Here is a 25,447-nt window from a genome sequence, read left to right as displayed (position 1 = left end):
TCTGTCAGGGCTGGCGGACCGTCTCAGCCGAGAAACCAAGCAAAGGCACACAGAGAGAGAGAGAGAGAGAGAGAGAGAGTGGCAATGGATGCCAGCTCACCAGAGTCCCCTCTGACTGCCCAATAAATGAGTACACGTTTAATTACAAAACCCCTCTGCATGTTGCGCACCCCTCTAATTATCACACAGGCCAGCTGATCTGTACACCATAGAGCCCCTGTGGCCATTGTGCATCCATGCATGATCCTGTCCCTGATGCCAGACGGGAGGGTGATTAGGCCCCTGTAGGGCCTCTTTAAGAACAGCGCACTGAGATAGAATTGTGTGAGTGCCCCTTTAAGAACAGTGCGCTGAGACAGAATTGTGTAAGTATCCCTTTAAGAACAGCGCACTGAGACAGAATTGTGTGAGCGCCCCTTTAAGAACAGTGCGCTGAGGCAGAATTGTGTAAGTATCCCTTTAAGAACAGTGCGCTGATAACAGAATTGTATGAGCACCCCTTTAAGGACAGTGCGCTGAGACAGAATTGTGTGACTATCCCTTTAAGAACAGTGTGCTGAGACAGAATTGTGTGACTATCCCTTTAAGAACAGCGCACTGAGACAGAATTGTGTGAGCGCCCCTTTAAGAACAGTGCCCTGAGACAGAATTGTGTGAGCGCCCCTTTAAGGCCTACGTGAGGCATCCACAAACAGAAGTCTCTCATTCTTTGTTCTTTTGCCTTTGGGGAGTCTTTGGAGAATATTTTCCTTCATACCCACTGTCTCCGTGACAACACGTTGCACAGAAAAAGATAATAAATAAAATATATTTATCTCTCCCTGGGTGCAATCCATCAACACCTGTCTAAGTGCCACCCCATCTGTTCTGTTCCGTGGATAGCTAATAGTGACAGAGCTGTTGTCGTGATTTAAACAATGCCAGACCCGTAGGTCAACAGAGGCGTGATGTTTGTGGCTCTTGTTAACACAGCGCATACACAAAGCGCTTTTATTTATTTTAAGATGTGCTATTCCTCATAGACCAAGAAAGGCATTGTTTAATTGCTGCAGACACAGTGACTGATGCTATGCAGCCTATGGTAGCAGTCCTTTATCGGTTCTTTAACTGTTAGGAAATGGGTTATCTGGAAATGCAAATCAGATCAGAGATTATCTGAAAAAGACTCCATGATCAGCTTTTCTTATTTCAGGAAAAAAAAAACTTGCAAAAATACAATCCAAAAAAGTAGATGCTCATCTTGGCTCATACATTTTTTCATTTAGATATTATTCTTTTTTTTTTTTCATTAAAGAAGAATTTTACTTGGATGACAAACCACAGCAGGATCTAATTGTGTTTTCTTCAAGAAAACAATTGAAACGGATTTGAAAGGAGAGGCAGAGGATCTGAAACTGGGAGCCAAACTCGCCATTTTCCAAAAATGCCACAGCCTAAGCAGCAGAGCATGTGGCTTTAGATAAAAATCTCTCTGTGTGCTTGCCCCAGCTCCAAGGATGGGCTCTTTAGGGTACATCAGCCTTTTGGCAACAACTGTTCACTGATGTAGATCACAAGTATTATACAAATTCTCAGACTTAAAACTCTAAATAGACCAGTAATTACATAAAGTATTTTCTCTTGCGTGATTGGAAGTGAATGGTAGATGGACTGACTGTTGTGCATCTTCAGGGGGATACGCTCTTGATTCAGAGCCTGTCTTATGCCAAAACTGAGTTGTTATTGTGTTGTTACGGGAAAGGGTTGGGGAGTTTGCCGTAAAAGTCTGATAGAACTGTCATGTTTTGGCTCTTCCTGGGGAGGAACGGGGAGAGCTGCTGCTTGGCTGCTCCTCAGTTGCTGTTCTCCAGAATGCAGCTGCCTCCATTATTTACGGCTCTTAAGATGATGTGTAATGCGATTAGGAGACACTGATCTGCAGGGATGTTTACTGGAGAGATGCTCTAATATTATACGATTAATGGTTTGGCTGCTCTCGACGGCAGGGTGTGTGTGTGTGAGAGAGAGAGAGAGAGAGAGAGGAGGTTAAGGTTACCTATCATCCAGGTAACTTGTAAAGTGTTCTCCTGCTGTTGTATTGGCAGTGCCTTAGGCCAGTGCATGGAAACTGAACCAGTGTCATTAGTGTAAGAAACTGACTCTGTGGGATCAGTTTTTCTCCACACGCTCCTGAATGTAAATCGATCCAAAGCTGTTTAGGGGCTTTAGGAGTGTTGTGTGCCGTTTGCTGGGGTGGCATTGTGGAGTCGTGCCCCTGGGCTCCTACCTCAAACTCCCAGCTCAGCGTGTGACCCAGAGCCAGCCTACAAGGCCCCCCTGACGACAGTGGGGCTGGGAAACGGGATTAAACCTGAGCCCTGGCAGCGGGGGCTGGGAGAGGGAGCAGCAGGGGCTCTTAGTGCTGCCAGCCCGTGCTTCCCCACCCTGGCCTGGCCCAGACCCCCTGAGGCGGGGAGGAAATCCTGTCACACACCCTCCCTGAGGGCCGGAGTCACACGGAGAGCACACCCCGCAGAGAAGAAACAACCAGGAGCAGCTCAACGTGGACCTCCAAACACAACTCTCTCTGTCTCTCTCACTCTGTTTAACTCTCTTTAACCCCCCTTTTTCTCTCTCTCTCACTCTATAACCCCCCTTTCTCTTTGTTTCTCTTGCTCTCTCTTTTATATTTATCGATATATCAAGCTGTCTGTCTGTCTACTCTATCTATCTCCCCTCTCATTTACATAATGGAAACACGAGAGACAGTCGCATTCGCCAGAACACGGTAGACAAACGCACATAGCAGACATGTTAGTTACCAGCATATACTTTGCATTGACACTTGATACATCCCCAGACACAGTCATCTTTAAACTGCCAGGGACAATCACAGGCACAGTCCTCAGACAGACGGGAGACCACCAGAGACACATACAAGCCAAAGACAGGCATGTTACGCAAACACAGCAGAGGCCAGCGTGGACACACAGGACGCATACATCTTACGTCAGTCTGATTTCAATTTAATAGATTCCAGTCCTCGGATCGCCTGCCACCAACTCCCTGAAACTAACTTTGCAAAAGAGCTCTGGAATGGAAGAGTCCGAGCAACTCAACCCAAGCTAGTCACTGGCAGCAGCGAAGCCAAACGCATGTCCACACACAGAGACACACACACACACACACACACACACATCTACACACACAGACCCTCAGCGGTCCACAGACTTTCCTGCAAGACTTAACATTTGGAAGAGAAAAAAAAAATGGCTTCATTCCACCCATTTGGAAATGCATGTTCCATACCATCTACAGAGGGTCATAACGTCAAACTCATGGAAAACTGCAGAGCAATAAATACTTTGCCATACTATCCGCAAAGCATTTCAATGTGTTCGAGGCCCATTCACACACAGACTGTACACCTTGAATATACAATCGAGATTTACAAGATTTTAGCCCATTATTTAACCCTGTCATTCTGTAATAGAGCAGGACATTTCTCCAGCTCAAAGAACCGTGCTTCTCAAAGTACTGCGTTAACATTTTTAAAGGTATGACCTGAGTGCCGTTTCACATTACAAGAGAACCCACTCTTGGTACACAAGTAACTTAGAGACTGGCACACTGAATTACTCTTATTTAGCCTGTTTTGCGTTGTGAGGGATTGCACACCTGAAACCTTTAATGGGGGGTGGTGGCAGGGATGGTAATAACAGAAGGTCCCTTTCTTAATGAGGATGAACAGAAATGCTGAAGTCCTTCTGCCCCATCATACCAGCTCTGTCTTATCTGCTTACTGCCTAAATACCTGCTGGGCTGTCCATCATCAGAGGCTCTCTTAGCCCCTTGCTGATTGCCTCTTCCTCTTTGATCCTTCAATGTTATTCTGAACAGCTTAAGTAAGCCATCTTTACAATGCCTGTGCAGCTAACCTGTGCTGGGAATGGTCAGGGTGTGTTGGGATCAGGAATGAAGACATTGAAGCACGACTGCAAACCAACGGTGGACTCACCGTAATCCTTTTTGCAATACTTCTTCATGTTGATCTTCAGTTTGCCCTTGGATGCTTTGCAGTAGGAATCACAGTCTGCATATGGGAGAGAAAAGAAACACACACGCACGCACACACACACGCGTGCATACAAACACACAGAAAAACACACACGCACACGCACACACACACAGACAAACACACACAGACACACACACACTCCCATTAGAGTCTTATTAAAACAACAGGGGGGGGAAACTCCAGTAACAAGTCTCTGCTGTAAACCTTTTGCTTGTCTGTTTTGCGATACCCATCTGCTAGGTTGAATTGTGTTGTCTCATAGGGCTTATGCAGCATTGAGGAAAGTGCCTTCACTGCTATAGAAAGGGAAACACAAAGCCCCTGGCCTGGCGAACAGTGAGCCTGTCTGCGGGGCTAATGCGAGACCTCTGGACTATGGTTATTGTGCCACCCAGGTCTTCTGAGAGCCACACAAATTCCCCCCCCTCTGTCAAAGTGCCACTGAGGGTCTGATTAAGGCCTATACATCCCCTCTTGTCAGCTCACCCCCCGACTCCCCCAAACCCGGAGCGGTGTCAAGCTCCGCCATTTACCGCGTGGGGATTCAGGGGACGGGGTCACCGCGGCACAAAGGGAGGTCAGGGGGGGAAATTAGCAGCCCGTGAAGCATTAGCGAAGCCTTTTGGTGTCCACTCCACCAGAGCGAACAAATAAAAACCTCAGGCCGGGCCGGCCAAAATCGCTCCGCGCCAAAGGGTCTGTTCCAGATCACCGGCTAACTTCTCTTTTCCTTTTCTCCTTTCCTCCCTCCCCCTGGGTCGGAGGGACTCGTGCGTTTATGATGAATCGCTTTTCGCGTATAAATACAGGATCGCGCAAACACGGGAGGGTGTCGGCCCTGGAGTGAAGGCGGTGCCAGAGGACCCCGCGCCCGCCTGCGCTACGCTGTCACGGCGCCAGGCTCTTCCTGCTAATAGAATTGTGTGACACGGGGCCAAATAGAAAATTAAAATCGTTTGTTTCCTTTTTACTCTTTTCTCAGACTGACACAAATTGGATCCAGAATATGTCGTAGGCCCGCTCCCCCCCCCCCTCCCACACATCGCGATACCCCCCCCCCCCCCCCCTGTGAGAGGAGGCACGCCGGGGGCGGAGGGGCGGAGGGGCCGAGCTCCATTCAGCCGGGCCTGAATATGAACAAACTGCATTGTCTCATCCGGCCCCTGGTCCATGCCCGCCTTTTACCCCTTTATGCTCCGTGTGAATGAGGTTTCCCCGGTAACGGCGCAATGAGGAAAAATGCACCCGAAAAAAGGGAGGGCGGTTGGGGGTGTTTGAGGTGGCTGGGGTGTGTGGGTGGACAGGCGGGGGGGCGGGGGGGAGGGGGGGGGGGGTTTTGGGGTGGTTAGCGTTCTCGTAAACCCCCCAAAAAGTCTGCGCTGCGATGCGGGGTAGAAAAGAAAAATGGGAAAGTAAATGAAATTGAGGAGTCCATATCAGGCCCGCCTGATTTCCATGTAAATGACGAGCGGGGGAAAAGAGCGCTTTGTTTTGCTGGAACCCCCTTGATGCCATCATGATACTTCCCTTTGATAGCCCTCATTCCCCATTAGTGGCCCTCCGAGACAGAGGCCCCAGCACTGCTCCACACACCCGCCGGGCCCCCACAGAGCAGACAAATGTGCTCTTTGTGTGCCTCTTAAGTTTATCCCAGGGACTACACTGCGCTTCAAATCTCAGGGTGCTGAGCCAGAGCGCATACAAGTAAATTACCAAAAATGACTATTTTCTGACAGATTAACTTGTGAGGTAATAATATACAGTGTAGTACAGACACTAAGCCTGTATTACTGTAATAAAGAATTAGTAAGAGAGATGTTGCGTTAAATCGTTTAAATTGAACAAATATAATATAAAGTGTTCTATGTAAAGTAGAATAGTTCATTATTATGTCAAGTGATTGGTTTTGTTTTTGGACACAGGAAGAAAATAGTTACTGGCATGTCTTGTTTTTGTATGGGGCATCCTAAATGGGTGGCCAGAAGGAAGGAGCTCAAACTCCTGATGGAGTGGATGATCAGAGCAGTCCAGGCTGGAGGGGCCTTCCTGTGGACCTGCTTTAGACACACATCCTGGAGCTCTGCCTGGTCCTCCCCAATCACCCCACTGGCTACTCTGACCAGGCCTGTCAGCCTGTTTATGAATCTACCAAACCAGGAACCATAATAAAGTCAAGACAGATTTAGTATACTGCGGTAAAACAGTCAATAAAACATTATACACCCTAAAATAATTAATTTCCATAAAATAAATGAGTGCTGATTTTACAAATTACATTGATATTAGTCTCAACTTCCCACAACATTTACACACAAGAGCATATTTAGCCTCAGTCAGGGCAGGCACGCAGAGAAGCCCGCTCCGTTGGCCTGAGGGCGAAGCTAACGTGTGCCAGAGATGACCTGGGGTCAGTGTGCTAGTTGGATCTCCTCTGAAATAGACAACTGCTGTGTTAAGAGCCACTGACACAGGCCCCGCATGCTGAAACAATACGGTGTGAATAAGCGCGCTGAAGGAGGCCTTTCTCCTCGCATAACGAGACTGATTGAGAAACAAATTGCTGCAAATAAAGCATGTAATTAGATTATGGCCCATGCCTGGGGCTGCTGGAACCGCGGCTAAAAGGGGCTGGGCTTTATCCCAATGGATGCAGTTTCCCCTTCTTCTTCTTCTCCTGTTTTGGGCTCTAAACAGAAATAAACCAGATGTAATATCATTCTTTTAAAATAGAGAAAAGTATTTTTAAACACCGTTTATCACAATTTGCGCTTAACTGAACGCTGGTATATTTGTTTAGGGCAGTGGTGCTCCGCTGAGATTTGCGTATCTTAGAAACGAGGTTTCAGAAGGAGTCGGTGGCCAGTGCTGTTGGCCCGCTCCTGCGATACAGACGCATAGTTACTGTAATCCAGCGCCAAAGTTTTTATATTCTGAGAAGAAAAGGACCGAGTACGCTGAGCAATAAATCATGTGTATGCTTTGTATTAATGATGACACTATAAACCAGCGAGTTTCCCTCTCTCTCCCTCGGTTTCTCAGTAAAGCTCGTAACAGCGTCCCGGGAGACAGCTCTGTGGTTTGGTGGAGAGTGAAGCCCCACAGTAAACGGGTGTGTGGGCCTGTTCTTGCGGCCAGAGGAATCACAGGAGCGGTTCCCCTGCGCTCATGACCGTTTTTAAAGATGAGCAACCGTTTACTCACGGGGAGGACCCGAAATTTTTCTAATGCTCATCATTGTAACTGTCACCGTCAGCCACCGCAGCCAGTCCTCTCCCTGTGATGTGGGAGTAGCGAAGGCAGACTCCTCAAAACGCCGCACAGACGTACCGCCGTCTCACGCCGTTCATCATCCTTAACTGTGGCCTGGATTCAATCAACATTTCTCCTTTTATTACAACAGTTACACACAAGAGTCTGCATCGCAAATACAGTTTGGTGAGTTCTGCAATCGACAAAATTAACAAGGCAAACTGTGTTTGAGTAAACACTTGCATTTAATTGGAAGTTAGGGGTAAAAAAATGTTAACTGAACCCAGGCTGATGAGTGTTTTGGTTGGGAACTTGCGGTTGTATCTTTGTTCGTCATATGCGGAGGTGTTTCTAGAGAATTCCTCGCTCTCTGGGGGCACTAAAGGCAAATGAACAGGCCCCAGCAGTGCTCTGCAGGCACCTGTTGTGCAGCTGTTCGGCCTGGCTAACTCATCCCCTGTGAGAGAGACAGCCGGCGCACTCCTGGGGCACAGCTTGCTTTCCCTGTCACCGAATACACTGCACTGAACGAGCGGGCGATGGGGGAAGAGCGAGAGAGAGGAGAGAGAGGGGAGAGAGAGAGAGAGAGAGACAGAGAGAGAGAGAGAGAGAGAGACAGAGAGAGGAGAGAGACAGAGAGAGAGAGAGAGGAGAGAGACAGAGAGTGAGAGAGACAGAGAGAGGAGAGAGACAGAGAGAGAGAGAGAGAGAGGAGAGAGACAGAGAGAGAGAGGAGAGAGAGGAGAGAGAGAGAGACAGAGAGAGGAGAGAGAGAGACAGAGAGGAGAGAGACAGAGAGAGAGAGGAGAGAGAGAGAGACAGAGAGAGGAGAGAGAGAGACAGAGCGAGAGAGAGGAGAGAGACAGAGTGAGAGAGGAGAGAGAGGAGAGAGACAGAGAGAGACAGAGAGAGTGAGAGGAGAGAGAGAGAGTGAGAGAGGAGAGAGAGAGAGACAGAGAGAGGAGAGAGAGAGACAGAGCGAGAGAGAGGAGAGAGACAGAGTGAGAGAGGAGAGAGAGGAGAGAGACAGAGAGAGACAGAGAGAGTGAGAGGAGAGAGAGAGAGTGAGAGAGGAGAGAGGAGAGAGACAGAGAGAGTGAGAGAGGAGAGAGAGGAGAGAGTGAGAGAGGAGAGAGAGGAGAGAGATAGAGAGAGTGAGAGAGGAGAGAGAGGAGAGAGACAGAGAGAGTGAGAGAGGAGAGAGACAGAGAGAGTGAGAGAGGAGAGAGACAGAGAGAGTGAGAGAGAGACACACCGATAAGGACGCCACATCTGTTTGCAGTTACATGTTGGCGAGATCATATTTTTCAAATACCGAGGAGGGCTATCGTTTCTTTAAGACGTGGTAATACGTGCATTTGCCAGGCAGTTCACGTGGGTGGCCAGCATAGTATGTCTGTGTCTTAGTGAGTGTTCTCCCCCCCGTCGTGAACGGCTGTTTCTGCTCATCCCTCAGGTGTCCTCACCCTTCTGTCCGATGAGTTTACTGCGCTCACAAGACAAAATAATACAGCTGTGTGAGAAAAAAAACACAGCTCCACACATGAGGTGAAAAACAGCGATGTAGGTGAGATATACAGCACTGGCATTTTCTCACTTTTGGAAAGAGCAGATAAAATGGTTTCAGCACCACTCATGGGCTGACAACAAAACCAGGATGGTCTCAGCACGCATTCCGCAGTCATCAGAATCCATTTTCCTTAACGTGCGGGACTACTCGTACATACAAACGAACGATGCAATTATCCACAGATACTATGCGAGTGTTTCTTTCTTCTGCGTTATATACTGCATAATATATAAATATTATACAACATTTGTTTACTCGCATCTGAAACCCAGATGAAAAACCCAGGCCTATCTTGGCTGGTGGCCCGCCTTTTGCACATTCCTTTTTAATATTTAACCGCGCACTTGAGGAACCCGCATCATATAAAAAGTGTGTATAATGACTCTCAGAATGTGCGTTAATGCGAGGTGGCTCTGAACATCAAGAGTAAGATCTGGCACAAAGAAAGATTTCCAATCGCAGGGGTTACTCCTTTACAAATTCTGCCGTCAAAGTCTGAATGCAGGCTGAGAACTGAAGCGACGGAGGCTCCCGGGTCTGTTTGTTTCTCTGGCGGGCGGTAAACACGCCTTGCCCCATGTACTGTCCTCGCTCCGCTGGGCAAAGACAATTTTCACACGCCGAAAGCGGCCCCCTCTACGCGGCCTGACAAGCAGCCTGTTGATCCCGGGTTTCAGGGAACGGCCTGAATCCACAAACAGGGGACTTGTGGAAGGATGAAAGGGTGCCGGGAACAAAGGCGGGGAGGGAGGCACTGCGGAAAGGCTGCGCTGCCCGCACCGGCCTGTCAGTGGGATCTGTCAGAGCGGCATTAGCGGCTCCCGACGCTCCCGACGCTCTCTCACAACAGCTGCGCTTGTTTTCCCCGCTCCAGAATTCCAGGGCAGTAGTACGTGCCCACTTCTCCTCTCACTTCTCCACAAAGACAAGGGCGGAACTCTCAACGGGCGGCAAGCTTTTACGGAAAAACCGTATTAAGATTTGCGGCTGCAAATAAAGATCGTTTGAGGGGATTTTAGACGTTTTTTTTTCCTCGTTGTGCTTTTGAGATTTATGTCGCTATCCAAAATAACCTCCAGTGATTACTCATTCCCGCAAAGTGATGTCATGCCTTGGCTGATAAAATATTTGAAAACAGCGCTGCTCCTAAATTAAACTGAAGATGCACCAGGACCTAAGCCCTACAGCACTATGAAAATATTCATTCTGTGAACCTTTCTAACCAGATTTGCCTAATTTATCTCAAATGAAGAAAACTTAAATTTGTAGATACATGCTGCTTATTGCCTAGTTCTTGACTGAAATTATGTTTAATGCACATTTTATCAGCACAATAGTAGTATAGTAACTTGCAATTTTTAACCAATATTTACTAGATATTTCCTGTATTGGAGGAAAGAAAAATATATATACATTTATATACGCATTAATTCAACTAACAGTGTTTCAGTCAAACAGGAATAAAATATATTATATCTGAGTAAAACGTATCCTATCAGAGATGGAACATTTTGCTGAGGACTGCAATACAGTATATTTCTATTTTTATCTCCGGTTCAAATCAAATAGTTAGTTATATATTTTACATTTTTCTTTAATTTCATCCACTCTACCTTCTATCCTGTAGTATGATTTTAATAAACAGTTGGGAATCTAAGGAGATAGAAAAAAATATATATAAACCTTCATTTGACTAGGAAGTCACAAAATGCCTCTCAATTTCAGTAAAAAAAAAATCCGTCCTAAATATAGATCACAACAGAGAATGAGTTTGTTTGTTTTTTAAGAGAGGCAGAGCAGTGTGTGATTAGCGCTTTTGTCCTAAATTTTCAGCTCTGCCGATCCCCTGGTGATAGGCGGAGCTTTCCAGACAAATTAAAAAGAGGAAAAATAAATATCAGTAAACAAAGAGCTACCATAACCACCCGCTGAGATTGAGTTAGAGATGAATTGGATGAGGAGTAAACAGATTAGAGAGCCTCAGTGCAGGGCCAATACGCACAGTAAGTGATATGTCATTTATGAAACGCTTGTGGTGGGGCTTTGCGGGGGGCTTTCGTCATGTGCAGTGCCTAAGCTCTCTGACATCTTCATTTCTCTTCTGTTCTCTTCAAAGCCAAGTATGTTTTCAGCAGGCACCCCAGCCCCTGTCTGCCCACAGAGCTAGCCAGCTGTGTCCACTGACGAGCTTACGTCTCAATAAGCTCGTCAACAAAGTATCTTCAGTTTATGAGCATCTATTACTGCCCCCCTCACCCTAGACTCTAGACTTTGGTCTGTTTTGACTGCATAAGAACTCACCTGAGGGCTCCTCTGTGCTGCTTGCTGTCGTTGTGGGAGGTGCAACGGGAATTTCTGTGAGCAGAGAAGAAATAGCAAACAGAAGAAATGAAGTTAAATTAGATATAACAATCTGACATTTCTAAACTTTGGTATGTATTCTCTAAACAAGAGTCCAACATACTGTATCAATCAATCAATCAAACAATCACTTCACTTTTATCTATACAGGACATTTTCATACAGTAAGCGGCTCATTGTCCGCTACACAAGCAGTTCAGATTAAACAACAGATTAAAAAATGACTTAACATGTTTGGGTTTTGTTTTTGTTGTTGACATCATGCATTATTTCAACCTGAAAGAGGGTCTAATTATACAGCATACGGTAATTGACACATCAAAGAACTCCAGGTTTCCACCTGTCGCTTATGCTTAAAGCCAGGACAATAAAACAGAGATAAGAGAATGCATCGTGGGAAACGCAGATGGAATAAAATTATGTTCTGAGGCAGAGGAGTGTGTCCCGCTTCCTGCTTGTGTGACTGTTATCTTCGTTCTCTCACCAAATGTTGCTAATGGAGTTGTGTCTACATAACAAGACGTGTTGGGCCCAGGTTTCAGTCCAAGACTGGATTCTTTCAGCCCGTTTACCTTTAATGTATTCACAGTGCAGGGAAGTTGACATCCAAGCCAGTCACGCATGTAGAAAGATACTCTTATCGCTTACCGTAGGTGAGGATTGTCACAGGTTGTATTATTGTTTTGGCTAGGGAACCCACAAGAGATAGCAAAGTAGCAAGGACACTAGTATTGAACAATAAGGTGTGTTCAACATGGATAAAAGATGATGTTGATAAAGAAGAAAGAAAGGTAGGGGCTACACAGTAGACAAGAAAGACTCAAGTCTTATAAGAGAATTTAGAAGAGACCTTTTCGATAAAATTAAGTGTAGGCAATTATTATATTAAGTGTGTGATATGCACAGTATGGTATGGGTTTATTTTGGCTCTTGCTTAATAAGAATAACCTGATGTCTGCAGATTTAGCCAGATAAGAGCACAGAGTAAAGCCTGGAACTGCTCTTTTTACTTCAGTCCAGGTTTCACATTCGGGGGGGGTCCAGGTTTTTCTGGGTGCAGTTATCAGCTAACTCGGTAATCCTGCTTTGCGGGTTTTTCTGGGTGCAGTTATCAGCTAACTCAGTAATCCTGCTTTGTGGGTTTTTCAGGGCGCAGTTATCAGCTAACTCAGTAATCCTGCTTTGCGGGTTTTTCTGGGCGCAGTTATCAGCTAACTCAGTAATCCTGCTTTGTGGGTTTTTCTGGGCGCAGTTATCAGCTAACTCAGTAATCCTGCTTTGTGGGTTTTTCTGGGGGCAGTTATCAGATAACTCAGTAATCCTGCTTTGTGGGTTTTTCTGGGTGCAGTTATCAGCTAACTCAGTAATTCTGCTTTGCGGGTTTTTCTGGGTGCAGTTATCAGCTAACTCAGTAATCCTGCTTTGTGGGTTTTTCTGGGTGCAGTTATCAGATAACTCGGTAATCCTTCTTTGTACGTTTTTCTGGGTGCAGTTATCAGCTAACTCGGTAATCCTGCTTTGTGGGTTTTTCTGGGGGCAGTTATCAGATAACTCAGTAACCTTGCTTTGTGGGTTTTTCTGGGGGAAGTTATCAGATAACTCAGTAATCCTGCTTTGTGGGTTTTTCTGGGTGCAGTTATCAGCTAGCTCAGTAATCCTGCTTTGCGGGTTTTCCTCGGTGCAGTTATCAGCTAACTCAGTAATCCTGCTTTGTGGGTTTTTCTGGGTGCAGTTATCAGATAACTCGGTAATCCTGCTTTGTGGGTTTTTCTGGGGGCAGTTATCAGATAACTCAGTAATCTTGCTTTGTGGGTTTTTCTGGGGGAAGTTATCAGATAACTCAGTAATCCTGCTTTGTGGGTTTTTCTGGGTGCAATTATCAGCTAACTCAGTAATCCTGCTTTGCGGGTTTTCCTCGGTGCAGTTATCAGCTAACTCAGTAATCCTGCTTTGTGGGTTTTTCTGGGTGCAGTTATCAGATAACTCGGTAATCCTGCTTTGTGGGTTTTTCTGGGGGCAGTTATCAGATAACTCAGTAATCTTGCTTTGTGGGTTTTTCTGGGGGAAGTTATCAGATAACTCAGTAATCCTGCTTTGTGGGTTTTTCTGGGTGCAATTATCAGCTAACTCAGTAATCCTGCTTTGCGGGTTTTTCTCGGTGCAGTTATCAGCTAACTCAGTAATCCTGCTTTGTGGGTTTTTCTGGGTGCAATTATCAGCTAACTCAGTAATCCTGCTTTGTGGGTTTTTCTGGGTGCAGTTATCAGCTAACTCGGTAATCCTGCTTTGTGGGTTTTTCTGGGTGCAGTTATCAGCTAACTCAGTAATCCTGCTTTGTGGGTTTTTCTGGGTGCAGTTATCAGATAACTCGGTAATCCTTCTTTGTGGGTTTTTCTGGGGGCAGTTATCAGATAACTCAGTAATCTTGCTTTGTGGGTTTTTCTGGGTGCAGTTATCAGCTAACTCGGTAATCCTGCTTTGTGGGTTTTTCTGGGTGCAGTTATCAGCTAACTCAGTAATCCTGCTTTGTGGGTTTTTCTGGGGGCAGTTATCAGATAACTCAGTAATCCTGCTTTGTGGGTTTTTCTGGGGGCAGTTATCAGATAACTCAGTAATCCTGCTTTGCGGGTTTTTCTGGGTGCAGTTATCAGCTAGCTCAGTAATCTTGCTTTGCGGGTTTTTCTGGGTGCAGTTATCAGCTAACTCAGTAATCCTGCTTTGTGGGTTTTTCTGGGTGCAGTTATCAGATAACTCGGTAATCCTTCTTTGTGCGTTTTTCTGGGTGCAGTTATCAGCTAACTCGGTAATCCTGCTTTGTGGGTTTTTCTGGGGGCAGTTATCAGATAACTCAGTAATCTTGCTTTGTGGGTTTTTCTGGGTGCAGTTATCAGCTAACTCGGTAATCTGCTTTGTGGAGCAGGCCCCTGGTGATGCTGTCCTTATTCAAAAAAAACTACTGCTGCTAAAATAATGCGGCCGAACCAAAAGTTTAGGGCATATGTGAAAGCATATACTCTGTGCTGAAAGTTAATAGACCTGCAGGCTTCTGATAGCAGATTCCAATCTGCGTGCCAGATCAAATAACAAGCTGGTTACTCAGGACCGATTCCTATGGATTTATGACTCCGTGCATTGTGGGATATATGAAGCCAGAGTAATGACTCTGTTCTTGTTCAAATTGAACTTGGCAAGAGGTTTGATATTGCTCCATTTAATATCAAGCTATTAAAACGAAAATAGATTATTTTGCAATTATATAGAGTAACCAAATATTTTCAATTTAATCGCTGGGGCCTCTGTATCTCCAAGTTTCTCACCTCCGTATACGCTACGAAATATTCAAGGAAATCCGATTCCTGGGGGTTTATGGGTTTTATTTTTCCTCCTGAATCTTGGCCAAGAATATCTGTGGAATGAGTGCTTTTATAATGGCTTTGTTAAATTTCCAAACACAATTTCATTGGCAAAAGCAGCAGTCAAAATGCATATTTTACTTGCAGGGAAGGAAAATAAAGGCAGATCGGGGCATAATACGGCTATCAGTGTTATCTTAATCACAGATGCCAGCGGCTTTCAGCTCGACTCAGCCATAACTCACTTTATCCGTGAGGGGCCGAACTCTGCGGCCTGCAGATACCGCCCAAATGCAACAGGCTGTGGCCCTGCACTCCAGATTTATAGGGAGTATAGCTGTCAACATGCTGCAGACACATAATATCAGACTGAATCTGCTTTAATGGTCTGTTTACTTGAGTTTAAAATGTATTGCTTAAATGTATTCTGAGGGAGCACCGGAATTGAAAAAGCTTTTTGTCACATACTGTATACCTGTATCTGTGTATACTAGTGCAACCGAGAATGCATGTTTTCACAAGGACGTTAGTGCCGTAGCCGTACACATTACATTAATGGCATTTGGCAGACGCTCTTATTCAGAGCGACATACAGTTGATTAGACTAAGCAGGAGACAATCCTCCCCTGGAGCAATGCAGGGTTAAGGTCCTCGCTCAAGCGCCCAACGGCTGTGCGGATCTTATTGTGGCTACACTGGCGACTGAACCACCGTCCTTGGTGTCCCAGTCATTTACCTTAACCACTACGGTACTAAGGGCGACATGGCTCAGGCAGTAAGAGCAGTCGTCTGCCAGTCGGAGGGTTGCCGGTTCGATCCCCCGCCTGGGCTGTGTTGAAGTGTCCCTGAGCAAGACACCTAACCCCCAAATGCTCCTGACGAGCTGGTCGCCGCCTTGCATGGCAGCCAATCACCGTCAGTGTGTGCGTGTGTGTATGAATGGGTGAATGAGAAGCATCAATTGTACAGCGCTTTGGATAAAGGCGCTATATAAATGCCAACCTATTACCATTTTACCATTCACTACACTACAGGCCGCCCAACACAAAGTGTACTCTTCTGTCCTGTGGGTGAAAGTATGAGTGGAGCTCGGGTAACAGTGCGGTGAATGTGTTCTGGAGAGAAGGCTGCTCTGCGTACTTATGCAGGGGGCGATGGGGGAGCGGCTCTGCTGGTAGCCTTTAGCGCAGCGGTTGCAGGTGATGCCGGTCACGCCGTCTTTGCAGGGACACTGGCCCGTGGTCTGGTTGCAGGTTTTTCCGGCGGCTCCCACGGGGTGGCAATCGCATGCTGCGAGGAAAAGAAGACAGGAGGTCAGAGAAAACAAAAACAGGAACACGACCGCAAAACAACAGAGCACGAATAAACAGCACGGTACAGCACAGCAACAACACATCCGCGGGCAGCCAGCGATTCTGAGGAGGGTGTAAAAGCGCTTACTCTACAAGACTTTCACAGCTCTCCGCTCACAGTTCTCACTGAGACACAACTGATAAAACACCCCAATACACTTACTTTCACACCTCATATACACTGAGGAAGTTGTCTCAAGGTCTTGTGAAGTTTGAAAAATAGATTTTCTTGAAACTGTTTTGTGGGTGTGCTTTGTAAGGTAATAAATAAAGGTTTAAACTCTTACTGGAAATTTTCATTTTCATGTTTTCACTAATGCTGTATTAATGTTAGGAAATAATCACCACCCCCATCATCATATTTCATATACTGTAATAATATTCATCATCATCATCATCATAGCCAAACATTTCAGGTGCTGTAAAAAGGTCCATATAGTTCAGACTTGATATATGTACAAATGAGAAAAGTAAGACAGGCTAAATTCATACATTTTTGGCCATGAGCAAGGGGAGCGTGTTTATGTTTTGAATGTAATAAGATGCTGGTGGATGTTTAACTTGCAATTATCTTCACTATGAGTCTGGAGTTGAAAACATGAGGAAATTGAGTCACAGTTTCTCCCCAAATAAATGTCTTATTTCATTTACTTGATTGCAGATAAACTGTTTGTAACGCATCTGGCCCATTTTGTTGCGCAACGAATACATTTTGTATTGATAGGTTTCTGATGTTGCTTGTTATCATTGTTGGTTTCGACGACGTAAAACCATATCTTGCGCCATAATGTAAACAGGTCTGAACACTACCTGTACCAAAAATCTGTAACTTTGAAATGCCATTGTGACGAAACTATGGCAACTAATTACACTGCCAGACCACTTTCACCACAGTGGCTATCCAAAAACCAAACCACAACTTTAATGCACTGTGAATGAAAGCAGAACAATTTTGGTAGCTGGGAACATTGTTTTGTATTTGTGTAACTGTCTGTGGACCCTTCACTTGTTTCATCGTGGAGCTGATTTTCCCATGAGCACCTCTGAGAGAGTTTACAGGTTTGCTACGGTGTTTATCACCCATTGGTCCTGATCGTCTGGCAGGTTCATTACTGTAACGCTTTCAGTATAAGTTGGACATGCAGTAATTGTTTGCGCACGCTCCCCAAAGAGCCACACTTACTCCCTAATGAGGGCCACACAACAAACTGAAACTGGGTGCTGTCTTTGAAAAATATTAAATAGCTTCACGTCCGTCTGTTTCAAGTTCTAATAGAGCTGCTTTAAGTCGACTGAATGTTTCCACATTTTTCGCTGGTTGTTGGTCTGCCTTTACGTACAATAATGTCATATCACGTGCAAAGCAAAGCATAACTCTAATTAGAAACAGAAACCTTCATCATCTTTCATCATCAATTGAGACAGCATCTTTGTGAAGCATCTCTGTTCTAGGGATAAGTGGTACACCCAGACTATGGGTACACGGTCTTATATTCTCCATTTATTCTCCATGTGTAGCGTCACATCTACCAGTCCCCACAACTCTGCCTTGTGTCACTTGTCACTCCTAAGACCTCTGTCTGATTGCGTGTAGATCAGTTACACTCGTTTTTTCTGTGAAGCAACACACAGTATACAGGGGTCGAGGGGATAAAAAATTCCTCTCAAACTCACTCTCCAGACCATGCCATGATACTGAACATTATGCTGCATCCATCCCGCCATTGCTGCGTTGAAAACCATTATTTAGTCTGAACCGCTGAAGCAGACTGATTCAGTCTGAAACGTAATGGTGCCCGGGCTCTGCACCGCTCAAAATGGCCATGATGTCAAAGCCACCAACAAACAGAGTTCAGGGGAAGCCAGCGAGCTCTCGGGAAAGAGGCTTAGATTACGACAGTCTGGCCAATCGACACACTGCAGGGACTTCAAACTGGCAGTGTGCGGTGGCGTGCGCCACGTGTTGTCCAGGTGGACGGTGGCTTCGTGAGCGCGCGAGTCTTCTGGCAGGTGGAGGTGTCTGGGGACGGCGGGGAGTTTAAGAGGCCGTCCACTTAGACCTTTAAGTGCCTGCAGTGTGCAGCTACTCCAGATGGCAGCTCAGGAGGCCTCGTCTCACTCTCCTGGATCACAGGGGCTCCCCTCCAGTGTGCCGCGGCCCCCTTGCATATTCATGTTGTAAATCCACACGGCAGTCTGCCGCCTATTTCTGAAGCTATTTTATCACAGCCTGTAGCCTACTGGCTATGGTGCATGACTGGGACCCAGAAGGTTGGTGGCTCAAGCCCCGGTTTAGCTACAATAAGATCATGCGGCTGTTGGGCCCTTGAGCAAGGCCCTTAACCCCACATTGCTCCAAGGGAGACTGTCCCCTGCTTAGTCTAATCAACTATAAGTTGCTTTGGATGAAAGCGGCAGCTAAATAACTGTAATGTTATCCAATTTATTTTTGACTATTTCGTACAATGGGGTGGGGTGAGCCCCGCCCCCTGAAACCCTGCCTTCCTGAGGACTCTGACCTGGTCACTACCAGTCTCAGTCAGGACTGGTTCACGGGATGTGTCTCCGCACCAAGACCTACTGCTCCCGCTCAGAGTCTGATTTTTACAGAGCGTGTAAACGTTTTCAGGCTGACCTGCTCAGGGTGATGTTTTGTCTGTGAACATCTCACTGCTCCATAAAAAGGACGCTGGCCTAGCCTGCCGCACTGAACCGTTGCTATGGCACTCGACTGTGTTTTCTGATGGATACATTCGGAAAATCTGATGTAAAAAGGTGTCGGGTCGTCACTGCAAATTACAATTTGTTCTCAATTGACCATCCTGGTTAAATAAAGGTCTAATAAAAAAGAGGAAGCTGAAAGAGAAGACTGGAAGGGCCTTGAGATATTAATAAGAGTCAGGAGCACAATGAAACCTCCAATAAGGACGTTTGAAGAATGTGAGAGTATTCACTCTGCCAAAGATATACCATAAACCTTTCCTTTGAAGTCTCAACTTCCATTTCCCAATTAGGATAGCATTCTTTGTGCTAGTGGAATATTTTTCCATGGTTGGAGGCACAGCCAAGATTCTGGCTATAGCTGGTCATCAGAAATGGCTTTGGTTTCTATATTTAATGCTCATATTTGTTGTTTTCCCTCCATAAAAAAGTTTTTTGCTACAGCAAACAAATCTCATTAATGCTTTCTCATTCCCGCAAAAGTAAAAACATTCTCATTCAGTGCAAGCTTTTCAAACAAACAATGTGTGCCTTTGTAAACTGTAAACAATATAAATGTATCATTCGTGAAAATAAAAATGACAATGACAATGAAGTCACAAAAACAACTGGTTTAAATCCCTAACAAGCTCATGTTATTATGGGCAATGAAGTCCTACTGTGACAATGTAAAACATGTGCCATGGAAATGGATGGAGAAGAACTAATATCTTCAACATGCCACCCCATTAAAATGAAATGGGCCATCAATTTCCCTGTCTTTGAACACACTTCTGTCTTTGAACACTAAGTAGTGCCGACAGAAACAATAAATTCAAGGTCGAGATGGAAAGAAATGAACACATACCGCATATAAGTACTGTATGGTTTTACCTGCTCTTATAAAATGGTGTAAATGGTATAAATGGTATAGCTTTGAGAGAAAGGGGTAATGTGACCCAGTAACACGGTGCATTAGCCTGTGCAGGAGGGGCAACCTGTGAAGGGGGGAGGGGGTGGGGTTCCTGACACCGTGAAAGCTTCATCATTTCTCTCTTGCTTCATTACAGAATAAAGGCTTCCAGGCCTGAGGGTCTGGTTTTACCATCGAAGCATGGCAAATGCTAAAACAGCGAAAACAGCAACAGCATCTCACCAAGATATGTCAACCCAGCCAGACACCCCTTCTGCAAACCTTCTCCCTCGGTCCCACTGTGGCCCTATCGATAGGGGAGCTGGCTTCTGTGCGCTTCACATCTTGGTGAACTCTGCATGACTCTGCTGTTTACAAACCATAAAATTAATTTGGTGCTCAAACAAACTGTGAAGAAATGAATAGCAACAGGGGCTGAACCGGACAGTAGACAAAATATTGCTCTAGCGCTCGCGGGATACGGTTTGGCCCGCCGAAGGGCTTCAGGGGGGCTAATCGAGGGGAAAGAAGACAAATGATTTGGAGGAGTTTCGCTAAACCGCAATACGTGTTTACACTAGAGTTTGATATGGGGTGAAGTTGTAAATCTAGGAAATATAACACTGAGCATTCTGGGGCAACAATGAACGTTTTAAGCTTGTGCTTGATACGGCGTGATTTTCCTCAGCCACAACTAGTTCCTATAAAAACTGTTTAATGTGTAATTCTCTCTCCAAAAACCACAGAGATGCGTTCCTGTACAATAAATAACGAGTGCCTTAATTGCTGTCAAATGGCACTACATTCGTCAAGGGACTGTACAAAGTTGTTCAGTGGCTTAAATTTCTTTGAATAATTTTGAGTTACGATATGAAAGGACCTGGTGCAGCTCTTGTCCTGGCGTGTTTGGTAAAGTCTGGGAAACCCAGGTGGTCATTTCATTAAGAAAAAGAGGCACTGTAATCCAGTCCGATCTGCAAGACCTGCACATATCTGCATTCCCTGCTCCAGCCCGCTTCCAAATATAGATTGTAAAAATGTTTAAACTGGCCAGAAATGGGGATCATACTTCATATAATTTGTCACCTCCCGGTAATAGCCAACTGTTTTATTGTAGCTTTGTTTTCCTGTAACTCAATGCTACAGCATAACATTGGACAATGTTGGATTATAATTACATTAGCACTTAAACTCTGGCAGAGTTCAGGATGAAAATGTTACAAATGTGCTCAGGAATGTGCTGCTTTTATAAATGATGATGGAATTTGTTTATAATTTCATTTATTGTGAAATAAGCCTGGAGACAAATGGAGTGGAATTGAATTAACCAACGACGCCTCCATTGGGTCAGAAACACACAATTTCCCCCCAGTTTCAAAAGGTAATTGCCTGGTAGCAGGTAAGGAAATAGGCCAAAAATGTATGAGATCCCTTTCCCCAAAATCTCTGACAAGAATACTTTAAACATGATTTCATTATTAAACTAATTTGCTTACAGTATATGATATATATTTACACTTTTTTTGTACTTTTTCAGTTTTACCCAGAGGTTGACCACAGGAGGTTAAAACACTTTCATTTGTAAATCCCTGCTTCGTTTGCGCATTGCAGCGCTGCATTCCTCTGAGCTCCTCCAAGGTCCTGGTCTCAATTCACTGAGTCACAGAGCAATTCATTAGTCTGTCAGCTTAAGCAAATAATATTAAAGAAATGTAATTTTAAAAGCTGGAGACTGGAGTCGCTGGGGATCCACTGCATTATTCATCATCATCAAATTTAATTACAAGGGTCTAAAGAAATAAAAAATGAGTACTGAAACTTTTTTGCGATTTTCTGATCTGCTCATGTCCTTTTATACTATTCTGCTTTTAACCAATTGAACAGATCCGCCTACAGCCAGTGGATGTCCCTGACACCCTCCCAGTCAATGCATCCCTTGACCTGCGGCCAACTTTCCCATATTACATTCACGTTTACATTTCAGTCATTTGGCAAACGCTTTTAATCCAAAGCCACTGACAAGTGCATAGGTTCTTCCACAATGTTAAAGCAGCAAATCCATAACTAGTAAAATACGCATGAAGGGCTGTTCTAAACAAAAAGTTTGTTTTTTTCATATGAGAATAAATCCAGGCGGGTGCTGAGAGATGCCCTGCAGATGAGATGGAATGGGTAAATCCACACGCATAGTCTGCCTCAGTGATGGAGCATGGTGGGTAATATGAGGCCCATTCCGTCCAATGACAATCCACCATTTCGCCCTCTCAGTGTTCAAACAGAGGCCAAGGCAGCAGTTAGTGTGAGCTTTTAAAATTCAGGATTATGAATCTTCATTTCTTAATCAGCCAATCATGTGGCCGCAACTGAATGCATAAAAGCATGCAGACATGGTCAAGAGGGTCAGCTCTTTTTCAGACCAAATGTCAGAATGGGAGTCGCTAGAGTTTGCAGAGAAAAAAAAACATCCAGTGAGCCACAGTTCTGTGGGCAGAATCGGCTTGTTAATGAGAGAGTTCAGAGGAGAATAGCCAGACTGGTGAAAGCTGACAGGAAGGTGACATTAACACAAATAACCACACATTAAAACAGTGGTACGCAGAAGAGCATCTCTGAACTCAAAGTGGATAGGCTACAGCAGCAGAAGAGTACATATATTGGCTTCCCATGTTCAGATTAAAACAAGCTTCTGATGTTGTTATCACGGCTTTTGTTGTTTTAATGCATGTGTCAATGAAAATACATTAAAAAATGTTTTTTCTTGATAAAATACTTTGTCCCAATATTCCTGTCCAAGACTGACAATGCAATTCTATAATTCACTGTGTTGCCATAAAAAGAAAATATACAATATGTCAGTTATTTTCATATAAAATGAAGACAAATGCATTTTTCCTTCACTGTATTGCCTGTGTTAAGGCCGGGCACAGGGGGTTGAATAGGAATCTTACGTGTGGTGTGTGTCAAGGTGTGATGGGGACCTGTTTGCACAGAGCTTCACCCCCCGCCACTGAACACGTCCACTCACACCCCACAGCTTTTGTCTTTTGTCAGGTACACTCCCAGATAGTGTGGAGTCCTGGCTGCCTCGCACGCACACACACACACAAACACACACACATGCACTCACACACACACACACACATGCGCGCATTCACCCCCTCACACGCACACACACATACACACACACGCATTCACCCCCTCACACACACACACACACACACACACATTCACCCCCTCACACACACACATACACACACACACGCATTCACCCCCTCACACACACACTTACACACACATTCACCCCCTCACACACACACTCACACACACTCACACACACACACACACACAACACACATACATGCACTCACACACACACACACACACACACACACAACACACATACATGCACTCACACACACACACACCCTACCCAGATTGCTCTCAGCGATCTGACCCTCGATGAGGTTGAGTTCCCCCCCTCACTGTGGTTTGTTTTGCCTGTCCTGTCAGACCCTCTCCAAATAATCCCACATATCAGGGTGTGAGAGAGACACTATCAGGGCCAGGTTACTGACAGGGCCACGGGGAGGAAAGGGAGGAATGCTGGGATGTCTGTTTTTTTTCCGGACTGCTCTTTTTGTTCCACTGAAAACAGCAGCCCTAACATGTCCACCTACATGGTGCTCACCTTGTTTTCTCAGTTTTCTTGGTATGCAGTTTTCATTACTTGATGATGAAACAAACATAAGCGCTCTGCTAACCTGTAAGACTGCGATGTGATTAGCATGTGATCCCTTATCCTAGTATCCCACTCTGTGAATGTGAGCATGTGTGTGTGAGTGTGTTAGGGTGTGTGAGTGTGTGTGTGTGTGTGTGCATGCGTGTAAGTGTGTGTGTTACTGTTCTTGTGTGTGCATTTGCGTCCGTGCGTGAGTGTGTGTGTGAGTGTGCTCTTTGCCATACTCAGCTCAGGCCCTCTCTCCTACCCTTGCAGGCCTTGCGGTGGGAGATGGGCTTGCTCATGTCTCTGTAGAAGTGTGTGTGTGTGAGAGTGTGTGTGAGAGTGTGTGTGTACCCTTGCAGGCCTTGCGGTGGGAGATGGGCTTGCTCATGTCTCTGTAGAAGTGTGTGTGTGTGTGTGTGAGAGAGTGTGTGTACCCTTGCAGGCCTTGCGGTGGGAGATGGGCTTGCTCATGTCTCTGTAGAAGTGTGTGTGTGTGTGTGTGTGTGAGTGTGTGTGTACCCTTGCAGGCCTTGCGGTGGGAGATGGGCTTGCTCATGTCTCTGTAGAAGTGTGTGTGTGTGAGAGTGTGTGTTTGAGTGAGTGTGTGTGTCTGTGTGTGTGTGTGTGTGTGAGAGTGAGAGAGTGTGTGTACCCTTGCAGGCCTTGCGGTGGGAGATGGGCTTGCTCATGTCTCTGTAGAAGCCCTCCTTGCAGTAGTGGCAGTGGCGGCCGGCCGTGTTGTGGCGGCAGTTGAGGCAGACTCCACCGCTCTTCCTCCCGGACAGCTTGTACAGCTCCATGTTGAAGCGGCATCTCCGTGCGTGCAGGTTGCAGTTACAGGCTGAGGGAGGGAGAGAGGGAGGGAGAGGTGAGTCACTCCATCATCCTTAAATCAGCTTTAATCAATCCACCAAACTTTCCGCTCACTGTACACCCGTCCCTGAAAACTCACCTAAAACTCACATTTTACACTTCATAGTTTTCATCGCCAAAAGGAACCAACCCACGTCGGGTTTGGTGTATTTAGCTTTTTTGGTGTATGCCAAGGCAGTGTCATTTGTCTGAGCCATGAAAAACATTCAATGTTTTAAAAAAAATAAAAAGTTTACTCTAAGTCAGACATCCCAAGCAGCTGTGATGCTCAGAGCCAACTTCACCGTAATGAGGCCAGTTTTCATGTGCTGAGCATTTTCCTCTCCTGCGCCAGCTCCCCTAATTGAAAAGTACATCAGAGGGCCACTGAATTATCATTCCGGGCAAATCCCTGCCGTGCTTATGAGTGGAATTGCTGCTTGTTTACTAATGAATAAAGTTGCTACCGCAGAGTTTAATTAATGACTGATGTTTATTCATGACTCTTTTGTGCGCAGACATGCCTGCCTTCATTAAGCCTGTCCGAGGTGCCGGTCCAGCGCCGCTTCATACATTATTTACCATCGCTTTTTTTACGGATCAACAGAAATGCTCCCTGCTCGGTACGCTTTCAGACCGGGGCTTCCTGAACATCTGCTGCTGTTTTTGTGCCCGTCGGACCAGCGGTGCCCGCGGTGGTCCTGCGGTTCGGGCGCCAGCGGGAGCGAGAGGTAGGGCTCGTCTCTCCGCTCAGAGCGCGCGTGTGTGGGGGTGGGGGGGGGGGGGGGAAGCGGGGGCAAAGCCTGAAAGAGGCGCCCGTAATGAGCTTCCTCCGCAGCAGAAAGCCTCTGCCGGATCCCCGCTGACCCCGTGCGCTGCCGCGCCCCTCTCATCCCGGGGCCCGGTTTCCCAAACCTCCGCAGGACTTAATGTGTTTTAATTAGGCTCTGCGTGCCACCCCCGCCCCCCCTCCCTCGCCAGAGCCCCGTTGGGTTACTGATCCCGGTCCTGCCGGCGCGGTTGCCTTCGGGCTGAAACTGATCCTCGCTGCTCCTCGGGCCGGAGATTAGTCCCCCGGTGACTGGCTGAGTGGCGCTGACCCGGCCCGGTTTCGTTTTGCAAGCCTTTCCAAAGCCAGTCTCATTACCATGCAAGTGCCTTTCTCAGAACACTACATAGCCCCTTTTCTCTTTGCCTGATAAAATTCAGCACACACTGTACCGCTGAAAGTGATGAGCTTCAGACATTACATTCTTTGTGTGCTCTTTGCCTACTGATGGGAGAACTCAAATAAACTTGTCTGAACTCATGAGACG

At 45.9% G+C, this 25,447-nt stretch overlaps 1 protein-coding gene across 1 annotated transcript in view; it reads right to left on the bottom strand.

Moving 5' to 3' along the window:
• Positions 1 to 25,447, bottom strand: part of ntn1a (netrin 1a) — a 66,664-nt gene that overhangs the window by 7,033 nt on the left and 34,184 nt on the right. Inside the window, exons 3-6 of the mRNA XM_061233244.1 lie at positions 23,932 to 24,120; positions 15,731 to 15,880; positions 11,178 to 11,231; positions 3,998 to 4,072 (exon numbers count right to left, since the gene is read on the bottom strand). Of these exons, the coding sequence (XP_061089228.1) occupies positions 3,998 to 4,072; positions 11,178 to 11,231; positions 15,731 to 15,880; positions 23,932 to 24,120 (468 nt within the window). The remainder of the gene's footprint in view (positions 1 to 3,997; positions 4,073 to 11,177; positions 11,232 to 15,730; positions 15,881 to 23,931; positions 24,121 to 25,447) is intronic.

Source organism: Conger conger, chromosome 2 (assembly GCF_963514075.1).
Source record: "Conger conger chromosome 2, fConCon1.1, whole genome shotgun sequence".
Taxonomy (NCBI): domain Eukaryota; kingdom Metazoa; phylum Chordata; class Actinopteri; order Anguilliformes; family Congridae; genus Conger; species Conger conger.
This window is presented reverse-complemented; position numbering and strand designations above follow the sequence as displayed.